Source organism: Microtus ochrogaster, unplaced genomic scaffold (assembly GCF_000317375.1).
Source record: "Microtus ochrogaster isolate Prairie Vole_2 unplaced genomic scaffold, MicOch1.0 UNK87, whole genome shotgun sequence".
Classification (NCBI taxonomy): Eukaryota; Metazoa; Chordata; class Mammalia; order Rodentia; family Cricetidae; genus Microtus; species Microtus ochrogaster.
This window is the reverse complement of record NW_004949185.1, coordinates 1,500,803-1,517,095: the sequence shown is the minus strand read 5'-3', so window position 1 is coordinate 1,517,095 and position 16,293 is coordinate 1,500,803. Positions and strand designations below refer to the sequence as shown.

General features: G+C 55.0%; 3 protein-coding genes across 5 annotated transcripts in view; 2 read left to right on the top strand and 1 right to left on the bottom strand.

Moving 5' to 3' along the window:
• LOC101994656 (RT1 class I histocompatibility antigen, AA alpha chain-like) overlaps nucleotides 1–16,293 on the top strand; it is a 629,094-nt gene that overhangs the window by 86,613 nt on the left and 526,188 nt on the right. The gene's annotated exons all lie outside the window — the stretch shown is intronic.
• On the bottom strand, nucleotides 695–9,588 carry Ppt2 (palmitoyl-protein thioesterase 2). 3 transcript variants are annotated; one of them, XM_005370783.3, is made up of 9 exons: nucleotides 9,386–9,588; nucleotides 8,092–8,282; nucleotides 7,717–7,870; nucleotides 7,257–7,352; nucleotides 7,062–7,169; nucleotides 5,525–5,608; nucleotides 5,352–5,436; nucleotides 1,648–1,702; nucleotides 695–1,462 (listed from the first exon to the last, which is right to left on the bottom strand). In XM_005370783.3, the coding sequence occupies exons 2-9, from the start codon at nucleotides 8,272–8,274 to the stop codon at nucleotides 1,319–1,321; spliced, it is 909 nt and encodes a 302-aa protein (XP_005370840.1). In that variant the 5' UTR covers nucleotides 8,275–8,282; nucleotides 9,386–9,588; the 3' UTR covers nucleotides 695–1,318. The 3 variants fall into 3 exon arrangements, with proteins under 3 accessions (XP_005370840.1, XP_013210493.1, XP_005370841.1); XM_013355039.2 differs by lacking the exon at nucleotides 9,386–9,588 and adding an exon at nucleotides 8,539–8,777; XM_005370784.3 differs by lacking the exon at nucleotides 9,386–9,588 and adding an exon at nucleotides 8,618–8,776.
• Nucleotides 10,849–14,322, top strand: Prrt1 (proline rich transmembrane protein 1). The gene is made up of 4 exons (XM_005370785.3): nucleotides 10,849–10,969; nucleotides 11,876–12,414; nucleotides 12,970–13,155; nucleotides 13,282–14,322. Exons 1-4 carry the CDS (start codon nucleotides 10,951–10,953, stop codon nucleotides 13,456–13,458), a joined length of 921 nt encoding a protein of 306 aa, XP_005370842.1. The 5' UTR covers nucleotides 10,849–10,950; the 3' UTR covers nucleotides 13,459–14,322.

Below are 16,293 nucleotides of genomic sequence, written 5' to 3'. Positions count from 1 at the left end.
TCAGCCAAGCCGCTTAGAAGGACCTACATAACCTTTGAAGGCCCCCAAATCAGAAGTTTCTGGCTCTAGTGGCAACCAGCACTCACCCCCCTTCGACCTAACACAGACTGTGGGAGAATGTGAGGACGGGGAGAGCTGACCAAGGGCAGGTCATGGCCAAGCAGGCAAGATCAGCTGAGGAAAGAAAGCAGTCACAGAAGGGCAGGGGCGCCCAAGGCACCAGGAGAAACTGCCTCCATCCCTTGATGGCATTTATTGGGGGTTGGGGGACACCACCCCCAAGCCAGAACAGACAGGGCTCTATTGTCTCAGTGTGAATTCCTCCTCCCAGGCAAAGGGAGACTCACTGTATAGCCCCTCACCCAGCCCTGACCGACAAAGGTCAAAGGGCATAACACATGCCCACCCTGACCCTCAGCCCCCTCGTCTAGTCCGGGGGTGGCAGGCCAATTCTACCCATGAGGCTGAAGCTCAGCCCCCTAACCCTAGGCCGGGACAGGAAGAGAATTGTCTTCAGCAGGAAAGAACACACAGAGAGTCAGGAACCTAAACAGAATGGGCATTGAGAAGACGGAAACACCAAGGGAGTCCCCACCCCACAGCAGGCATCTGGGCACCCAGGCCCCAGGCTTTCCATCCCTGCCCTCTTTGGGGAGCCCAGGTCCCCTTCACCTGGGAATAAGCCAAGCCACACTGAGGAAAGGGAACTTTATTTTTATAAATACAGGGAACACCCACTGAGGGGTCGTTAAAAGAGGGGCTGGGGCCTCAAAGAACCTAGGCTCCCAGGGGATACCCCAACACTGATCATAGGGACTGGGGGATCCCCAAACCTGAGATGGGCCTTGCAGGCCACAGATATTCCCCAACACTGACACTTCAAAAGTGAACTGTCCCCATAGGGGAACCTCAGAACCCCTCACGGGCGTCCCTCTTGGTGGGGAGGCTGGAAACAGGGAAGTTGAGAAAAAGGGGACACTAAACAGAAGCTAAAAATGTCCTGAGTGGCCTGGAAGGGCCCCTGTGGTGGGCAGGGGCTGGGTTCTCCTCCGGTACAGCCAGACCCGGAGGAGCAGCAGCCGCGGTGAAGCCAGTTAAAAACCTGGTGCTCGCTTCCCAACCTCAGCCGTGGGAGAAAGGGAGAGTGTGGAGACATCCCCAGAAGAGGACATGAGGTAGGGGACCAGGACTTGTCATTCACAGAGGAGGGAGGGGAGGATTCAGGAAGCCCTGGGGGGGTGGGGCAGTGTGGGAGCCTGGCATCTGTTTCCCAAGGCCACCACTTGGTCTCTGGGCTGGGGGATTCCTGAGGGCATCTTCAGGAGAGCCATGGTTCGATGCAAGTATCATAGAGCGTGCGGTTGGAGTGCCAGGTGGTATGAGAGATCCCAGCCATAGGACACCTCACTATGGCCCCCCGGGCCAAGAGAGTCTTCAACCCAAAGGAGTCTCGCAAATAAACCTTCAAGGTGGGTGGAGGGGTGTGGAGACACAGGAAAAAGACAAAGTGAGGTACTGCTGCTGCCCAAATCACCCCTGACCCCCACTGCCCCCGCTGCCCCGGCCCTATGATACAGACCCTTCAGCTCAGGGGTCAGAGGCAGAAACCCAATGGAGGGAGAAAGGAAGTTGTTCCAAGGGGCTTACCGGCTGCTCCTCCATCTCCAAGACCGTCTCGTTGGCGTCATAGAAACCAAAGAAGCTATAGAAAGATTTGTAGGGAGACTATCAGGAGAGCTAGGAAAACCAACGTGTGCTAGAGTCCCAGAGAAACTTAAGGCCCCCTGGTGGACACTCAGAATCTTTGACAGAAGCTGGGTACAGGAACACACTTAGAGAGGGGAGTGTGGAGTGTTCAAGGCCAAAGTGGGCTGCGTAAGAACTATCTCAACAAAAAACCAAGAACAATTCCTGACTTGAAGGATTTAAGTGCTGGAGAGCTAGCTCAGCTGTTAAGAGCACTGGCTGCTTTTCCAGAGGACTCAGGTTCAATTCCCAGCATCCATATGGAGTTTCACAACCTTTTGTAGCTGCAATTCCAGGCAATCAATGCCATCTCATGGCCGCCCTGGACATCAGGCATGCACGTGGTACATAAATGTACATGCAGTCAAACCATTCACATACATACTTCTTTCAGTAAAAAAAAAAAAATTAAGTTTGGGGGCTGGAGAGATGGCTCAGCATTTTGGTCTCCCCGAGGGCACGTGCACTCCTGCATGCACACACCTGCATGTAGACACACCCACACATGACTGGAGAACCTAGCATGGCCATTGACGTCTACAGTCAAAGCACTCAAGAGGCAGGAGGCTCTCAGTGAGTTCAAGGCTAGCCTGGCCTGGTCTACATAGTGAGTTCCAGGACAGCCAGGGCTATGCAGAAAGACCCTGTCTCAAAACCCAAACAATTGAAACACAGAAAAACACGCCTAGCATCGATACTAGATTCAACACTCGCTGCTGCAAAGAAGCCAGCTGGTCGTTTTTGCAGGGTCTCACTGTGAACCCTACATTGACCCTGATCCTCCTGCCTCCTCTTCCTCGTAAGTGCAGGGAGGATAGGCTTTTTGTTTGTTTTGAGGCAGCCTTGGCCTCTGGCTCCGGGTGCACAGCCAGCCATGCCCAGCTAAAATTTAACTAACTGTGTGTGCAATGCCATGACATGATGTGGAGGGCAGAGGCCAGCTCTGGGGCTCAGTCCTCCCCACTGTTTTGATCCAGGGATCAAGTGGCCAGGCATCTTTACAGACTCAGCCAACTTTTTTTTTTTTTTAATTAATACTGCCAGATGCAGTTGGTGTATGCATTAATTCCAGCGCTCAGGAGGCAGCGGCTGGAGGAGCTCTGTGAGTTCTGAGACAGCTAGGGTGACACAGTAAGACCCTCTCAAAACAGAAAGAAAAAAAAAGCAAGTAGACCTCCTGTCAATACCTGAACAAGTGCCAGCTGTTAAAAGGTTCAGGAGTGGGGGCTGGAGAGGTGGCCCAGTGGTTAAGAGCTCCTCCAGACGACCCAGGTTCAATTCCCAGCACTCACACGGCAGCTCACAACTGCCTGTAACTCCAGTTCCAGGAGTTCCAATACCTTCACACATATACACGTGCAAGCAAAACACTATGCACATAAAATAGAAATAAAAAAAGTCCAGGAGTTGCATGGTGGCAAATGCCTTTAGTCCCAGTACTCAGAAGGCAGAAGCAGGTGGATCTCTGAGAGTTCAAGGCCAGCTCTGGTCTACAGAGTGAGATTCAGGACTATAGAGAGACCTTGTTCAAGAGACTGTGGGAATAAGAAAGCAGTCTGGTTATGAGGCCTGGCCAGGGAGGGATGTCCCAGGCAAAGGGGACAAAGGGGACAGCTGGGTGGGTACAGCAGAGCTGGGCTGGAGGGAGGAAAGACGTTGGAACCCCAGACTTGTGTCTAATCAGATCTCATTATATTGTGTGGAAATGCCCCCTCACGGAACGGAAGGAAAACCTAGCAGACAGCCCATTCTCACTGATCACTAATGCTGCAAGTGTAGGCAAACTGTGAGTTCCTGCCCCCACGTGTCCTAATACAGTGATCACCCCAACTAGGTTGTTACAAGGATGGAGTGAGCTAATAGAAGGGGAGGAACTAGAAAGCTGTCAGTTAGCATGGTGGGGGATGGGAGCAGTGGTCACAGCTGCCTGTCACCCCTCTTCTGGCCTCCACAGGTACCTGAACTCACACACCCCACACTCTCACACAGCTTTAAATCAGGCTGATGGCTCGGCAGGTAGAGGCGCCTGGTGCCAAGCTGACTCGCTGAGTTCAATCCCCCAGTCCCATACAGTGGGGGCTATCCAAGCCCTGGAGGTCGTCCTCAGATCCCCGAGTATGTGCGGTGGTGCGTGAGCACACTCCCCTGACCACCGGCCCCTGCCTCCATTCACTGTCCCTGCCACACTATTTCTACTTCAGTGTGTAAAGAACACGACATCAGGGACTTTCTTTGCTGATGCTTCCCCAGGGCCCAGGATGGCACCCGGGCACACACTGATCAATAAGTATCTGTTGAGTAAATTTCAGGTGACCCTCCTGGGTCAACTCCTCATGACGCAACAGAGGCAGGTGTGCTGGGCTGCAGAGCCATCCATCCGCTTTCCGGAGGAGGGAGACGGGCTGAGGTGGACACTCACCGGGCCTGGCACTGAACGGTAGGGACCGTGAGAAAACAGCTGGAGCCTCACACTCACAAGGTAGTGGCGTCGGCTTTTTATTTGTTTTGTTTTGTTTTTTGTTTGTTTGTTTGTTTTTTGAGACAGGGTTTCTCTGTGGCTTTGGAGCCTGTCCTGGAACTAGCTCTTCTAGACCAGGCTGGTCTCGAACTCACAGAGATCCGCCTGCCTCTGCCTCCCGAGTGCTGGGATTAAAGGCGTGCGCCACCACCGCCCGGCTTTATTTGTTTTTTTATTTTTTTGTTTTTTTCTTTTTTTTACATAGCCCTGGCTAGCCTAGAACAGAACTCACTCTGTAGACCAGGCTGGCCTTAAACTCAGAGATCCACCTGCCTCTTTCTCCCAAGTTCTGATTAAAGGCGTGCGCCACCACGCCCAGAGGTCTGAGTCGGACGCTGTGTTCTACTCAGACTGCAACCCCAGGTAAACTCTGGAACCGCACACACAGGAGCTTGATAAACCATCTCTGCAACCTCCTAAGAATCCATGATTACTTCAAAATTATATGTGTATGAATGCTCGTGTGTGGTTTTTGAAATAGGGTCTCAGTAGCCCAGGCTGGCCTCAAATTCACGATGTAGTACCCTGAACTTCTCATCCTCCTCCTCTGCCCCGAGTGCTGGGATGAAACCCGGGGAACGCTAGGCAGGCACCGTGCCAGCTGAGCCACATCTCCAGCTGCCAGATTGTCAGTGGCGGTGGGGGTGTTTCTTGACACAGGGTCTCAAACAAACAGCCCTGGATGGCCTGAAACAGAGCCCTACCTGCTTCTGCCTCCAGAGTCCCAGGGTTAGCTCTATCAGGCTTTTGTGTTTGGTGAAACAGTCTCATTATCTTGCCCAAGCTCATCCTGAACTCTTGGGCTCAAGTGATCTTCTTGCCTCAGGCTCAAACATGTTCTACAAGGGTCAGGTATGCAGAACACTTGCCTAGAGTGTGTAAGTCCCTGGAGCTGGTCCCCAGCACTCCCAGAACGGAAGAGGGAGATGCAGATATGGTAATAATGCCTGTCACTAGGGAAGCAAAGGCAAGAGGTCAAGCCTGGGCTACACACCGGGCCCCTGTCGCTCAATGAACATCTACTGTATGCCAGGGGCACTACCAGGCCAAGTCTTCAGCCTCTACAACCCCCTGACTGCCAAGTTACCTAGACTGCCAAGGGGTGATGACTCCATCATCAGGACCACCAATCAGCACCAGACGACCCACGCGGAGGAAGTTCTTCCGCCACGCTGTGGAGATGGAGAGAGATGGGGTCAGTCACAGGGCGCAAACCAGGGTAGAAGCGGAAGAGGGACAGAGGTGGGAGCTGGGCCTTACCAGTGGCATTGGGATGGTCTCTTTCCCCGTTGATGAGGGCCAGGAAGCTACTGGCATTGAGGTACAGGTCGTCGTGGTGAGGATCTGAGTACAAACAGCAGTTAGGGAGACAGCCAGGAGCCTGAGGCCGTGGGATTTGACCCACGGACTGCATAAGTGGGCATAGGTGGCCCACACCTGCAACACGGCACTCAGGATGTCCCATCAGGAGATCAGTTCAAAGCCATCCTTGGCTACACAGAGAGTCAATGGGGCTGGGGGGATGGCTCAGTGGTTGAGAGCACTGGCTACTCTTCCAAGACTCTGGTTCAATTCCCAGCACCCACATGGTGGCTCACAACTGTCTGTAACTCCAGTCCCAGGGGACCCAATGCCATCTTCTGGTCTCCACAGGCAATGAGCATGTATGTGGTGCATATATATGCAAAAAAACCCTTATATACATAAAATTTTAAAACTTAAAAAAAAAAAAAGGAAGAAAAGTGTAATGGGAAAGAAGACCAGATGACCAGTCAGGAGACTGCAGTACCAGTGAAGACCGGAGCTGGAGAGATGGCTCAGTGGCTAAGACTTCTCACTGCTCTTCTCAAGGTCCTGAGTTCAATTCCCAGCACCCACAGCGCAGCTCATAGCTGTCTGATGCCATCTTCTGGTATGCAGATGAACAAGCAAAGTATACACATAAAATATATACATAAATCTAACAGTGAAGCCAGACACCCAGCCATAAATACATACATAAACCTAACAGTGAAGCCAGACACCCAGCCATATAACAGAGGGATAAAAATAACGGTCAGCATGATCAAAAGCACTTTCTGAGGTTTTCTGTTGTTTGGTTTGTTTGTTGAGACAGGGTCTGTTTAGTCTTGGCTGTCCTGGAACTCCCATATAATTCAGGCTGGTTTCAAACTCAAGAAATCCTCCTACCTCTCCCGCCCAAGTACTGGGATTAAATGTGCCTACCAGCACCCCCGGCCTGGAAGGTACTTTTATCTGGAACCCAGTGTGAGCCAGTGATTGTTAAAAGTGTCTTACTCTCATTAATTTAATGATACTAATCTGGCCCCAGCATCCAGGCATGCTACCCTGCACTAGAGGCTGGCCCCAAAGGACCAAACCCAGCCTGCTGCCTGTTACTGTAAATAAAGTCACTCACTCACTCACTCATGTGGGCTATGGTCCACACTGCAGCAGCTGAACAGTGGTGCAGACAGACAGAATGGACTCCTGAAAGTTGTCCTCTGACCTCCATGTATGTGTTATGGTTCATGAATGAGAACATGCACGTGCACGCGCACACACATGCACACAGACTAATAATAATGATGATCCACTAATTTTTTTTTTAAATTTTGCACCAGACCACACACTCTGAGGTACCTGGGTGGCTGGCTAGCCAACAACATTCTGAATAGCACCTATTCGATTAGTAAGTGTGGGTAAAGGGAAACTATTGCTTTGGTTGCGGAAGAGGTGGGCACGGGCCTCACCGTCCACAGGGCCGTGTCCACGCGGGCCCCTCCCCCTGGCTTACCATGCCAGTAGTTGCAGATGGAAAACTCCTGGCCCCAAGGACTATAGCAGATCCGATAGAGGTTAGACCGCATGGATGTCGGGAAGAGCCACTTCAAGTAGTCCGTGTCTGAGAAAAGAACAGCAGCGCCAAGGAGCCTCAACCCTCTGTGCCCCGGACATGGCGCCTTCTGTGCAACCCACAGTGCCCACTCACCTCCATACTGCCCCATCTGTGGAGAGGACAGCGAGATGAAAGAATCCACGTTGTGCTCATCCATGACAGACAGCAACGCCCGGCACACCAGGCCCCCTGGAGGCAGAGCGCCAACATTGGAACGGGCACCCCAGTGACCCTTGCCTCTGGTCTCTCAAAACTTTAAAAGAATGGGATCCAAAACTGAAGACACATCCTAGGCCAACAAGTTGTGGGTCACGTGACAGAGCCAAGCTAAGAGTTTAGGCCTCTGATCCTTAACTCTAAGCCATGGAAAATGCGGACAGAGGGGAGCCTCCCTCCCATTCAGGACGGGAGGAAGACGGGTGCTGAGGGAAGCCAGAAAATGGGGGTGTTGGGGGCTCTGACCAGAGCTATGCAGCGCAGAGAAGCAACCGCTGGAAAGCAGCTTCAGGGTCAAGTTCCTACAGGGCTTGGGAGTTGAGAGTGTGTTGCCTACCCTGGGAGTAGCAGATGAGATGTACCCCTTCAGCGGCCTTCTCCATGATGGGGCCAACAGCCTCTCGGAACCCTTGCACCTGCTCCCACAAGGGCCGCAAGCTCTCTCTGCCATCGAAGAGATCAAGCACTGTCACCACAGTCCCGGGGTGTGTCTGTGGGAAGGGGGCAATGCAGCCACTGGGGTTGGACTATGAAGGCCACGTGCATTCAATGCGGTTGCTGGAACCAGGAACCCCCGTCCCCCAAGTCTCCCCCACACTAGTAGCCATACTCTGAGGAACTGGCCTAGAGGGGTTATCTTTCAGCTGTCCACGCTTCCTCCCCAGCCATTATAGCTGCTCCAACACCCTCCATCCGGCGTCCCGTGACAGACCTCATTGATGTAGTCCAGCAGGTGGCGGAAGCTGTATGAACTGTCAAAGAGCCCGTGCACCACGATCACTGGCTTGTAGGACCCGCGGTGGGGTGCGGGAGCTGCGGGCATCAGCAGCTGCAGGAATGGCAGGAGGAGCAAAACCCACGCCGAAGGAAGCCTCTGCCTCCATAGCCCCGGCATGCTCCTACCTGAGAAGGAACGAGGGGCTGTAAGGGAAGTGACCCCCACCCCTCGGCTTCCAGTAGATTCCCAGCAAGCAACCCTCAGGCCTCCGCTCCTATACCAGGTCCTTGCCACAACTGCCTACTTTTTACTTACTCCAGTTGGCTCGGCACAAACACACCCCCTACCACCTTGCCGCACTAATGCTCACCCTAAGTCCCGCCCCCAACTTGGCGCACAAGGGACTTGGTCCCTAGGCCCAGGATCTTCCGTAAGCATCACCTCGGCCACGCACAACTCCCGGGTTCTGCAAGGGCCCCGGAGCAGCAGCCCAGGCCCCACGGAGAGTGGGAACTCCCACCTGGCCTGGGTCTGGAGGCTTCGCTCCGCCAGCTGTTTACTTGTACCCAGTCTGCAATCCACAGGGTAGGATGGAAAGGGGGACCAGGAGAGCGCGCAGGGGGATGACGGATGGGAAGGGGGGGTGCTCGGGGTCGCGCAAAGCCGTCACGTCCGGGGCTTTCCCTGACAACAGAGAGAGCGTCCCCTGCAACACGGACCGCCGACCGGAGGGGCAATGGAATATTCCACTGCACACAGGGAGCTGGGGAGGAAGCAGGCGGCGGAGCGATCCATTCAACCGGAAGGGGAGACGCAATAGCAAATCATGGGTATATAAAGAAGGCTTTCGTAGGGTCGGCTGCATTCAGCCACCCGGGGGTACTACTTCCCTTCCTTGATGCGCCCAACTTTCCAATCTAGCCAGGTTTTCTGGCTTTGCAGCAGAGCCCGAATTTCTGTTCCCAAAGTGGGAGGGGGGGTGTAGGACTGACGAAAGGCTAACCCAACGTCTAGCTGGACGCCAGGCGAGTGGCAGGCAGCGTGCCAGGCCGACCCCAGCCGGAGCGCCCCTCTTCCGTCCCGCTCCAGATCAGCGCCTTACAAACTCTTCACTTTGAAGTGCGTGTTGTGACCTTGTCTCCGGAGACGCCAAGAGTCCTTCAGGCCCCTTGAGTGAAGTGCAGCCAGGCCCAGTTTCCCTGGCCCTACTTTTATCTCGGCGTTCGCGACCAAACCCTTCAAGACCCACCTTCCAAGGGCGGAGGGCCCAGGGGCTTTAGGGACTCACCATCGGATTTCCACCAGTCTTTGAGCCTTGAGCGATCCCAACAATCTGCTCCTCAGATCTCAGCGGGCAGCTAGCGACACAGACCCTGCTATTGCAGCCAGACTTCTGCGCTGCGGGTGCTGGCACCACTCAGCCTAGCCGTGACCCTTGCGCGCGCCCGAGTGCTCCTGGCTGGCCTTTACCCGTCAGGGCATTTACTTAGCAATTAAATAAGGCTCCAGGATTTCTGAGCATGCCTGAGCCGCTCGGACTGTATGCAGGGTCTTTGCTCAGTCTAAACTCGACTCTCAATAAAACCAGACGCGTGTAGTGAAGCCGATGTGGGAGGAATAGATCCGGGGTTTTCTCTGATCTATCCACGCTTGAAAAACCAGAATCACCGGTATGAGGCCGTGATGCAAAAATTTCTCAGACCTGGGACCGGCTCAAGCCGGGGCCTGGGACTGTCCTCCAGGACACCACCGGAGGGGCCATGTCCTAGGGCGACTGCCTCAGGAGAGGGCTGCGAAATTCCAAAATGGGAGGGCATTTCTGATTCTCCTGCTGGGTTTCTGCAAAAGGCCCAACTGGTGTAATCTCTGTAGACTGCCTATCCTCACCCCACCTCCCCACCCACGCCCTTCCAAGACACAAAAAGCAAATAAAAAGACAGTAAGTCACCCCAGCGTCTCGGGTTGACTCCGGGGGTGGATCAGCGTCTTGGGGAGGGAGAAGTGGAGGATGGGGTGCTGTAGGGTACGGATATGAACTCTGGAGCCCCCACAAGCAGGCTTTTTCAAACCCGCCCATCACAAATAAGCAATTACATTTTGCTCCCCTCTGCTAAAGCATTTCAGCTTCTTAACCCTGGAGGAAGAAGGTGCCCGTGTACCCCCACAGGTGCTTTCTCTCAGCCAGCTTCAAATTACAGGCCCGAGCTTCTGGCCTCCGTGATGCAAAGGCCAGGCCCAGGCTGTATGCTTGGGGGACTTTTCAGGCTCTCTTGGTTCCCAGCTTTGAACAGTTTTCGCTCACACCTGATTCTGAGGGGAACTGAGGAAAGATCCCCTTGGGTGAGCCGGGTCTGGGTGAACAGGGTCTGGAGGTTAAGTGGGTGAATCCATTGAACTGGCTTCCCACAATGTAATCACTACAGCGCGTCTCTGAGAGACTCGAGAGAGTTCTCTCTCTCCCTCCTTTCCTCCATTCTCTTAGTCCCACCCGCCTTGCCTGGTCTTGCCTCCCGGTTTCCATGACAACTCCAAGGGAGCCTAAACTGGGGGCTTGAATGCCAGGGTGAGAGGAGGGAAGAGGTGGTCCGAGAGCAGAGCGACGAGTGTGTGTTGGAGGGGGCGACTTCTGAAGCTCTCCCCCTCCCTGGCCTCGGTCCCTTTAAGCTCCCCCCCCCTTGCCACGCTCCTTCTGCCACTCTCCGTCTGCCCGCCCCCCCCCCACTGTCTTCATCTCTCCATCTCTGCGCTGCCGCCGCCGCTGCTGCCGGCTGCGCCATCCCTGGACCCAGACTTCTGCACCGGCCAGGGGGCCCTGACTCCAGCTTCAGTGACCCTGCTCCAGCTACTGCAAACATGTCATCGGAAAAGTCAGGTAAAAAAAAAAAATCCCAATAGCCCCACAGCCCCTCCATCCTCTCCGGTCTCACCCCCCACTTGCCCTAACCCCCTTCTTTGACCCTCTCTGGGGTGTTGAGTGACTCAGTCCCATTCCACATCCAGGCAGCACTCAGACCCCCACCCCCTCCTCTTCCTGTAGCTCATCCTTCTCTTCCTTTCTTTGGGTCAGTCTGCCTCTGCCATGTCAACAACACGAGGGGGGGGGGCAGGTTGAGGAGAGGAAGGCACAGCCAGGTACTGCAGGGACACCATCCCTGGGAGTGACAGATGGCTTGGAGACACCAAGTGGAGAAATATCAGTGACTTGATCAGATGGGGGTTGCCAGGGAAGTAGAATTTAGCAGACTTTTTTTTTTTTTTTTTTTGAGATAAGATTTTCCAGGCTGGCCTTGAACTCCCTAGTTCCTCATCCTCCTGCCTCTGCCTCACAAGTACTAGGATTACAGGAGTGAGCCACCACGGCTAGTCCCAGGAGACATTTTTATGGACCCTAACTGAGGCCATGAGATTCCCAGGTAACCCCTGGCCCATTTCTCCACTGGAGGAAAGTGGAAATGTCTTCCACATGAAAACTGTTAAAGCGAGCACGCAGTTCAGAGGGTACAGCTCTGAGGCAGCCCTGGATGAGGATGTGTGGTTGGCAGCTGTGGGTGACCGGAGGGGGGGGGGCTGGAGGAGAGTTGTGACAGTTGTGACTGCAAAACTAGATCGGAGGGCAGGTGGCCTAGATAGACCCGCTTCCCTGACCCCAGACTGGGAGCTGCCATCCCACCTGTCTCTCCCTAGCTATTTCTCCTTCTCCGACTACCTTGGTTCTCACCCTTCTGATCTCTGCTGTCTTCTCTCTCCCCTTATCCTCTCCTCCGCTTTCTGTGGCCAGGCCTTCCAGACTCAGTTCCCCACACTTCGCCGCCGCCCTACAATGCCCCCCAACCTCCGGCCGAGCCCCCCATCCCGCCCCCACAAACGGCCCCCTCCTCGCACCATCACCACCACCACCACTACCACCAGTCTGGCACTGCCACCCTCCCGCGCCTAGGGGCAGGTGGGCTGGCCTCTGCCTCGGCTAGCGCTCAGCGTGGTCCTTCGTCCTCCGCCACGCTACCGCGGCCCCCCCACCATGCCCCACCCGGTCCCGGCGCTGGGGCTCCTCCACCCGGCTGTGCTACCTTACCCCGCATGCCACCCGACCCTTATCTGCAGGAGACTCGCTTCGAGGGCCCACTTCCCCCACCGCCGCCGGCGGCCGCCGCCCCGCCCCCACCAGCACCAGCCCCGACGGCCCAAGCCCCGGGCTTTGTGGTGCCCACGCACACGGGGGCGGTGGGCACACTGCCGCTGGGGGGCTACGTGGCACCCGGCTACCCGCTGCAGCTGCAGCCCTGCACTGCCTATGTTCCTGTGTATCCGGTGGGCACGGTGAGTGTGGGGCTGACAGGACCTAGGAGGAGGGAAGCAGGTGCAACAGGGACACACGGGAAGCTGGGAGAGAACGAAATAGAACCAGAGCGAGCGGTGTTCTGGTAACAAACCCTAGACAGAAGAGTGGAGAGGGAAGGTGGTGGACCTGGTGAGGGGGTATCTTTGGGGGTCAGAGGTCAAGGTTTGGGAGGTGGTTCAAAACTCAGGACGGAAACCGCTTGGAGGGAGAGAAAGAAATGGAACCTGGGAAGCTAGGGTAGAAGAGGGCAAAGTCTGAGCCTGGGGATGCCAAGGAGCGTGGAAACAGACCTGAAGTGCAGACAGACCCAGACCTTGTAAGACAGTGTGGGAACTTGCACGACTATGGGGCTTAATAACACAAAGAGGGGAAGCCTAGGCCGATTTTACTATCAGGAAGGATGGGGCGTTAATTCCTCCCCCCTCCAAATCTTAGAGTCGGGTTTGTAGAAACCTCTCTGCCAACTGGCCAACCGCTGGCAAGCAGCAAGAGTGTAGGCGTGACATCCCTTTCCCCCACTGTCCTTCCCACAGCCCTACGCAGGCGGGACCCCTGGGGGGCCGGGAGTGACCTCCACTCTGCCCCCGCCGCCCCAGGCCCCAGGGCTGGCTCTGTTGGAGCCCAGGCGCCCGCCACACGACTACATGCCCATCGCTGTGTTGACCACCATCTGCTGCTTCTGGCCTACAGGCATCATCGCCATCTTCAAGGCCGTGCAGGTGTGTGGGGCGGGGGAGGAGAGAAAAAGCTCGGGCTGCCCCGGGCTTCCTTAGTCCAGGGCATTCTGGACATACGGGTGAGCAGCGGCTCTCTGACCCCCGCCTTCCCGCATCCCTCCCCGGTAGGTGCGCACGGCCTTGGCCCGCGGAGACATGGTGTCCGCCGAGATCGCTTCACGCGAGGCCCGGAACTTCTCCTTCATCTCCCTGGCCGTGGGCATCGCAGCCATGGTTCTCTGTACCATCCTCACTGTAGTCATCATCATCGCCGCCCAGCACCACGAAAACTACTGGGATCCCTAAAACCACCCCCCTGTCGGCCCCACTCCGTGCCCCCAACCTCCCAGGCGCGTCGTGCAGTCCTGCCGCCTATCCAACGCGCGCCCTGCACATCCTCCTGTGGCGTCGCTGGACTTCCAGACATCATAAACTCCGCCCCCACGGAATCTCAGGCCCAGCGACTACGCTCCGAATCCAGTTCCTCAGGAACTTCTCCAAAACCCACATCCCCAGCGACACTGGAATCCGTGCCAAACCCGAGCCCCAAGTCGCCCCAGTTCCCCACCCCATCAAGTGCAATGCGGGGGCGGAGCTCCCCTGGTCTCGGGTCCTCAGTAGGGAGTCAGGTTCTCGAAGCTCCGCCTCCTCCATGGGCCCCGCCCCAACTCCCACAAACCCCGCCTCCAGGTCGGCAGGCTCCGCCTTTTTCCCTGCTGGGTAGTTTAGTCTGTTGATTGGGTTTGTGAATTCAGGCCCGGGGCCCGCAGTCGGACGTGCCCTTTCCCCTTACCCCTCTAAAAGGGCTCAGCCCTGGGAGAACTGCAACCCTACTCTGGCTCGGATCTTTGCCAGTGCGGATTTTTCCCTTCTCCATCCGGGTCTCTCTGCCTATTTTCTTGCTAATTTCAGAACTCCCGTTTTGTTGCTTTCGGAGTGAGATGTGGGAAGTTTCCGGTTTTGTACCCCTCACCCTGAAAAAGAACCAAGTCCCTGCAGTGTAAATACTCTTTCTATCTGTGCCAACCCCTGGGCAGCGGGGCAGAAGGGTTAAGGGAGCCTGCTCTCCCCGGCTCCCCTCAGCCCTAGATTTATTTTGATCTGTGTGTGCGTGTGTGTGAACTTCCGAAAGACGGTATTAAAGACACTTTAATGGATTTATCACCCGCAGTTCCAAAGACCACAGTTCGGAGAACACCTTGACCCTTGGCGTTCCGTTCCCTTTTCAATTTTCATCTTGGTTTTTGTTTTTCCACTCTGCGGGGGGCGGGAAGGGGTGCTGACCCTCACCAGAGAAAAAACGGGAGGAGATAATTTTCCATGACAGCAGAGAAAAGAGGGTCCCCCTAGCCAGGCTTGCTGTAGGTCTATAGATCTAGCGTCTGGGGGGAAAGAGTCAAGAGTTCAAAGTCACACTCTATAGCACGTTAGAGGTCATTCTGGGCTGTACTAAACCCTGTGTCAAGAGAGAGCGACGGAGCCAGAGGAAGACCTGGAGTGTCATTCTCCCGGGCTTTCCAGCCCTGCTTTCCCATTTCCCTTCGAGGTTGGGTTTAGGGCTTGGGGGAAGGGAGACTTGGAGAAGGCAAGAAGGAAGAAGATGGCAGACCACAGTGAAGCCGGTTGAGGCTGGGGTAACAGGAGCAGGGGAAAGACCACCTGCCCACAGTGTTCCTGGCCAGGGGCTGGACAGCTTGCACCAGAGTCCCGCAGGAAGGCAAGCTCAGACAAGGAGCGGGGACCTGTGGGAATCCTGGGGAAAGGGCTAACAGATCCTCTACACCTGGGCTCATTGCCTAGCTAACCCTAAGCCTGTAGTGATGCCTCTGTGAGAGGGGATGGGGATCAAGCAAAGCGGGTGTCTGGTTTCACTGCACACATGTAAAGCATGGTGTGTCCCAGCTGTTCATTCATGAGGCATGGCAGTGACACACAGGATGGCTGGTGAGATATGCTCAGACCAGGCTGTGACAGAATCCAGGCAGAAAACCTTGCACTGGGTGGGTGGGTGGGGTGCGCTGAGGCCGAGGGAGGGAGCCACAGGTATCACGGGTTCCTCTTGAGACTTTTCAGGTCTAATGCCTTTCCTAGCGATAGTTCTTTTCTTAAAGATTTATTTTTATATGTGTGTGTATTACACAAGCATATGTGCCGATGCCCACAAACACCCTCCGATACACTGCAGCTGGAGTTACGGGTGGACGTGAGCCACACCTACTGTGGATTCTGGGACCTGAACCCAGGTCCTCTGAAAAAGCAGCCGCCACCAGTGCTCTTGGAGGATTTCCTATGTGCAGTGTTTCCTGCCTCATTCCTCTTCAGCTTTCTTCTTGAGTTGGAAACCGTCTTTGTAGTTCTGTCTTTCCTTCAAACCTGCTCTTTCGGCCTCCTTGAAATGCATTTCGGTCCCTCACCCTGCTAGAATCTCTAATAGCCACTGATTGCACTGCACAAAATTAGTGATGTTTTCAAAACACTCTGCTTCCCCCAGCCCTTTCCTGCCTGACTTGTCTGTCTGCCTGCCCACCCCACCCTTTATTCATTTACTTATCTTGAGACAGTATCTCATATAGTTAAGTTAAACTTAAACTCACTGATAACCTTTGTCTCCTGAAATACTGTTTCCACTTCCCAGATGCTGGGATTACAGGTGTGTCACCAGGCGTCAGGCACACCTCTCTCCTGACTGGGAATTCCCTAACCTGGGCTCAGTGGCGCGTTATCTCCTTCCCAAACACGCTGCCGCTAATAACCCCTTCCTCCTTCTCCCCTTTCCCAGGTATCTAGATTTTTTTGGTTTGGTTTGGTTTGGTTTGCTTTTTTTCAGAGACAGAGTTTCTCTGTGTAGCCCTGGCTGTCTTAGAACTCACTCTGTAGATCAGGCTGGCCTCAAACTCACAGAGATCCCCCTGCCTGTACCTCCTGAATGCTGGGATTAAAAGTTGGTACGGGCTTGTCCGATCTTTCTGGCAATGGATCTTGAGCCCAGATCTTCATGTGTTAAGCAAACACCTCACCACACAGTTACACTCCAACCACTGACCCAACACCTTTCCAACAGAACACAGCACCTGCAGACCTTCCTCCAGAGGCTGGCTGTGTTCTTTCACGGACAGGGACCATGCCACAGGAAGCCTGTCT

What these genes read in the sequence shown, in the direction of transcription:
- Ppt2 (XM_005370783.3), bottom strand. Translation starts at nt 8,274, where the DNA reads ATGCCGGGGCTATGGAGGCAGAGGCTTCCTTCGGCGTGGGTTTTGCTC. An exon ending in TGCTGGACTACATCAATGAG is followed by an intron (nt 7,871 to 8,091) that starts GTCTGTCACGGG and finishes CCCTTCCCACAG; the next exon opens with ACACACCCCGGGACTGTGGT. An exon ending in TGGAGATGGAGGAGCAGCCG is followed by an intron (nt 1,463 to 1,647) that starts GTAAGCCCCTTG and finishes CCCACCTTGAAG; the next exon opens with GTTTATTTGCGAGACTCCTT.
- Prrt1 (XM_005370785.3), top strand. An exon ending in CTGTGTATCCGGTGGGCACG is followed by an intron (nt 12,415 to 12,969) that starts GTGAGTGTGGGG and finishes TCCTTCCCACAG; the next exon opens with CCCTACGCAGGCGGGACCCC. An exon ending in CCATCTTCAAGGCCGTGCAG is followed by an intron (nt 13,156 to 13,281) that starts GTGTGTGGGGCG and finishes CCTCCCCGGTAG; the next exon opens with GTGCGCACGGCCTTGGCCCG.